This window comes from Octodon degus, unplaced genomic scaffold, assembly GCF_000260255.1.
Source record: "Octodon degus isolate 3935 unplaced genomic scaffold, OctDeg1.0 scaffold00031, whole genome shotgun sequence".
Classification (NCBI taxonomy): domain Eukaryota; kingdom Metazoa; phylum Chordata; class Mammalia; order Rodentia; family Octodontidae; genus Octodon; species Octodon degus.
Window position 1 is genome coordinate 9,439,863 of NW_004524607.1, and position 5,000 is coordinate 9,444,862.

Here is a 5,000-nt window from a genome sequence, read left to right on the forward strand (position 1 = left end):
CTTCAGGGCAGGTTTGGCTGGCTGGAGTGTTGTGGGGATCGAACTACAGCAACCTGAGGCTGACAGCTTTGTGGAAGCAGCCACTTAAAGAACTGAACAAGGGCCAGGCCCCCATTGATAGCATTTTTAATTGCCAGAGTCTGGTGATAATAAAAAGTAGCCCTCTCTACTGGCTCCCATCCTAGCTTATATCCCTGCTCCAGGCAAAATTTGGCAGATGAGCCAGTATCGGTGGTGCAGGCCTGTAAACTGTAGCACTCTAGGAGGCTGAGTCAGGAGGAACAATGCTTGGGTCAAGCCCCAGCAACTTAGTAAGTCATCATCTCAAAAATAAAAAAACTAAAAGTCTGGAGATGTAGCTCAATACCAAGATCCTGCATTGCATGCTCAGCACTTCAAAAATAATGACAATAACAATAAAAATAAGTGTTAAGGGCATATCCCCTCCCTTTTCTTTGTTTGGTTCTTCTGTCTTCTTTACATAACGCTCCACCATTATGGGACTGGCCACGCCTCCAGAGGGAGCTAGGAAGGAATGACCGTGCCTTCTCTTTTTGGAAGGACTCACTAATCCTGATTAGGAGAGAGCACATAGAATCACATTTGTTTTCCCTACAAGGATCTCTGTCATCATCTCTAAGGGCCGAGTTTCCACTTTGCAGCTGGTAACACATAGAATTCATATCAAAACGAAAATAGCCTAGAATCACTTCAAGCCCAGATGCCAAAATTGATATGCATGCAAGGAAACTCCTGCAGAAGCGAATGTGGCCTTTCTAACACAGAGCTCTTGATACACAATCCTCCACAGAACACAATCCTGGCTTCCTGGTGGTTCCTTAACAGGCTCAAATCTGCTTTCTCCTCTGGGGCCTCACAATCTGCTAGAGACTGTAATCCTTTTCTGGATTGATCTTGACCATGGGAGCCACAGATATTGAATGACCTTATCCTTCAACCTTCTCTAGAAATGCAAAGTCACGAAGTCTGTGTAGGGCTTCCTCCCCACAGGACCAGGGGACACCAGGGCATCCGGGTGGGCTGCAGCTTGCTGTGTGCCATGAGCACAGGTCGCCTCGCCTGTGCCTTCTCCACCCAACCCTGCCCCTCCCAGCAGGCTCTGTCTAAGGTCTGGATGGGGCTCTCTGTCCACTCACCTGGTCCCATCAGCATCACTTGAGATTTCCTCCACATCTATCTTAGGCAGTGCTGCTTTCTATAATTAAACACTATAAGCTAAGTGGCCTTGAAACAGCAAGAGTTTGACTTCTTACCAGCCTGGAGTTTGGAAGTCTAGGATCAGGATGCCTGCATGTTTGACTGTGGGCAGGGTCCTCTTCAAAGAGGCAGACTGCCAACTTCATATCTTCCTGTGCAGCAGAAAGAGCTAGGCAAGCTCTCTGGGGTCCTTTGTTTTTCTTCAGTTGTTTCTTTGTTATTAGTGCATGTTTTGAAGTACATAATGATTACAGTCTTCCTCGAGGCTGCTGCATGTGTGTTAACACCCCTTAATTCCTTTTACTTCCCCTTCCTCTCCCCCCATCTTTTGGGCCCCTGAGAAGTCACAGAAGTCAGGCTTCCCTTGCACAGTCAAAGCCCCCATAGCATCTCCATCCTCCCTGGACAAGATGGGGAGGAGATCCCAGAGGAACTGAAAGCATCATATCATAGTGATATATGTGGGCCTATGTTTATAGCAGCACAATTTGTAATAGCCAGAACTTGGAAACAACCAAAATGCCTGTCACATGTGGAATGGTTGAAAAAGATGTGGTACTTTTATATAATGGAGTACTACTCAGCTATAAAGAATGATAAATTTGAAGCCTTCATATTTAAGTGGATGCCCCTTGAAGATATACTTATTAGTGAAATAAACCAGACCCACATCTGTAAATATCATATTATCTCCCTAATATAAGGACTTACAATTCCATATATGACTAGGTTTCTAAATTTCTTTGTAAAAATATGTAAATGCTTATTTCTACTTTTATATAATTATTTTTCCTTCATATTCTGAAAGGATTTAAAGTTCAACATATCAATATCTGATGGAAAATACCTGTTCCAGGATATGCCAAAATGTTTGATATTTCTACAGATAGGATAAACCATACTGCATATATTGCAGATTAATAATTAGCTTCTCTTCTGGAGGGTTAACAACCTAAGTTAGCAGATCAAAATTTGGAGAAAAAGAAGGGCTGCATGGTTAGCCAACATTCTGGCCCTAGCCTTTCAAGGTCAGTAAAGACTCGGGACATAGAAGAACCTGTACTGTAACAAAATGTAACTCAGTTGTGCTCCAAACTTTCTGATCAAGAAGATTATGGAGCCACAGAGAAATGTGTTCGAGGATTTAAAGTGAGCCTGGGGAGAATCACATGGAGAGAAAAAACATTTTCTCAAGCTTTCACAGAGAGCAAATTGGTCAAGCAATGGCCATGACTCATCCTCAGGTCAGACACTGACAAAAGGATGTACAAAGGGCGGTACAGGGCTACAGGATAAATCCTGAGAGTACTTGGCTGACCTTATCAGATACAAAAGTTACATTTCTGGGTAAATAGGTCTTGCTATATCTTGGTCTTAACCATCCAGTAGAAAAGTATAAAAATGAGGTATGTAAAGTAAATCCATATTAATACGATGAGCTGTAAAAGGCTCGAGTCAATAACTTTTGAGGATAACCCACTAATATTATAGACTGCTAGACAGTAATAGATGTTTAGTTGAATTCAAATACTTATAGTATTTAGATGCCAATAGAGTATTCACCTCTGACAGGACAAAAATAAATAAATAAATAAATATTTTTTTAAAAAAAAAGATAGGGAGGAGAGCAGAGCACCAGCCTCTGCCTTTCATAGGGCCTGGAAAGGGCTGGTAGCCTCTTGACTGTGCTTGCTGTGCTCTCTGAGCACCAGGAAAGCAGAACAGCAGCCAGGCAAGGAGCAGAGCGCTCTGAATGCTCTCTCAAGGCCGCCCTCTGGCTGTGGCCTTTCCATGAGGAGTCCTCGCTGGCATTGACCCCGCACCATGAGGTTCATCCCATCACTGCCTTGGTGTGACTGGCACATGCGATCCCTGGGGAAGGCCCTTTCTATTGCCTTGTGTCCCTTTGGGGTTCATAACATTTCCCCTGCAGCCGTGCTCTCTCTAAATGCAATGTTGAAAGAAATCCTGCTACCCAGTGGCTCAAGGTGATCCTCTGGCGCAGACCGGCAGTGTCTGCATGCGGCAGTCCAGGAAGGACGTTAAGAAAATGCTCAGATTTTATTGCCTGCAACGCTGTGTTCTCAGGCCATGGAGAAGTGAGAGGAATTGAAATCACCGGTAGGGCTCCACGTTGCCTCTCTGCTTCCTGCTATACAAACCACACACACCCAGTGCCGTGATGCATTCTCTTCCTGAGCCAGAAAAGGAAAACAGTTGCAGCGGTGGCACACACCTGTAAGCTCAGCACTTGAGAGGCTGAGGCAGGAGCACCACGAGTTCAAGGCCAGCCTGAGCTACATAGTTAAACCTTGTCTCAAAACAAACAAAAAAGAAAATGGGAAATATCACACTGGGATAAGGTGATTTTTTTTCTTTCTTTCTTTCTCTCTTTTTTTTCTTTCTTTCTTTCTTTATTTGGTACAGGGTCTTACTATGCAGTTCAGACTCATAGTGATCCTCCTGTCTCAGTCTCCCCAGTGCTAGGATTATAGGCATGTGCCACCACACCCAGTCTCACTGGCTGGTAGGATTCCAGGGCTGGCACGGCATGTGGTACCACAGATTGAACCCGGGTCCTTGTGCTTGCCAGGCAAGCACTTAGACCACTGAGCTATTTCCCCAGCCCAGGAAGGTAATTTCTATCTAGAAAAATCCTAGCCCTAGACAACAGCTTAGAGGTGGTCAGATTGGTTCCAGGGGCCTTGGGGGCAAGGGCAACACCAGTGACACCTCCCATGGTCCTTGCCTGGGGATTGGCAGTGGCTGTGCATGTGTATGCATGTGTAACACCCCCCTTCTGTGTGTCCCACAGTCACAGAGGAGTGGCAGAAAAGAGGCGGGCAGCCCTGGCAGCTCATCGAGCCTGTGGACGGATTCCACCCCAATGAGGTGTGTCATGGATGATACTGGTGGCCATATATATGGTTATTTTTTTTAACACATTTGCATGTGCTTGTTTTTATCCTGTTTTTTTCCAAAGAGGATTTGAGGCAATATACCTACATAAAAGACAGAAAATCTAATAAAAATGAAGTGAAAATGGGGGTGGGGTAGAAAGTACACTTAGATTCCTGACTTCATTTCTACAATTTGGAGACTGCAAAGTAATTCAACAAACATCATGCACATGCAGCCCACTGTGGTCTTGCTGGTGGCCAGCCAGCACATAAAGGGGCTCTTGAGCTTGTGCAGTGAACCTGTATGAGGGGGCATTTGGTTGGAGAACTGTAACCCCACACAGAAAAGCACCCCTCATGGATAACATGTGGTTAGGCCAAGAAGCATGGTTTCATATGAACACTGTCATTCCAAGGGAGGAGAAACTCTGATAGTTGTGGACAAGGACTCGACCAAGAAACTTGACTACCTCTCTAGCCTCCATCCACTCTCCATCTTGAGAAGGTCAAAGGCAGCAAATAAGAACTGAAAAAGGGGGCTGGGGAGATAGCTCAGTGGAGTAAGTGCTTGCTTGCCTGGCAAACGCAAGGTCCTGAGTTTGATCCCTGGTACCACCAAAAAAATTGAAGAAGATCACAAAAACTTAGATAAAGCAGTGACCTGTTATGTTATCCTGCTTTGGTGCCCCTTCTGTGGGAATTTCAAAGAGGAGCAAGATGTTTCCAGTGCACCATGGCTTTAGGAAGGCTCTGGCCAGTAGAAGATGGGTATGGCCAGGATGGCCCACTGAGGTGCTGTGTTCCATCAGATGTAGAAGGAGGAAGAACCTAGAAGAAGCACCCCATCACCCCATTTGCCTTATTGGTAAACCACCCCAAGCA

At 45.2% G+C, this 5,000-nt stretch overlaps 1 protein-coding gene across 6 annotated transcripts in view; it reads left to right on the top strand.

Annotated features, from left to right (window-relative positions):
• Positions 1-5,000, top strand: part of Aoah (acyloxyacyl hydrolase) — a 237,719-nt gene that overhangs the window by 227,561 nt on the left and 5,158 nt on the right. For all 6 annotated transcript variants that reach the window (XM_023713541.1, XM_023713543.1, XM_023713542.1 and 3 more), the window contains one exon: positions 4,034-4,110. In XM_023713541.1, the coding sequence (XP_023569309.1) occupies positions 4,034-4,110 (77 nt within the window). The remainder of the gene's footprint in view (positions 1-4,033; positions 4,111-5,000) is intronic.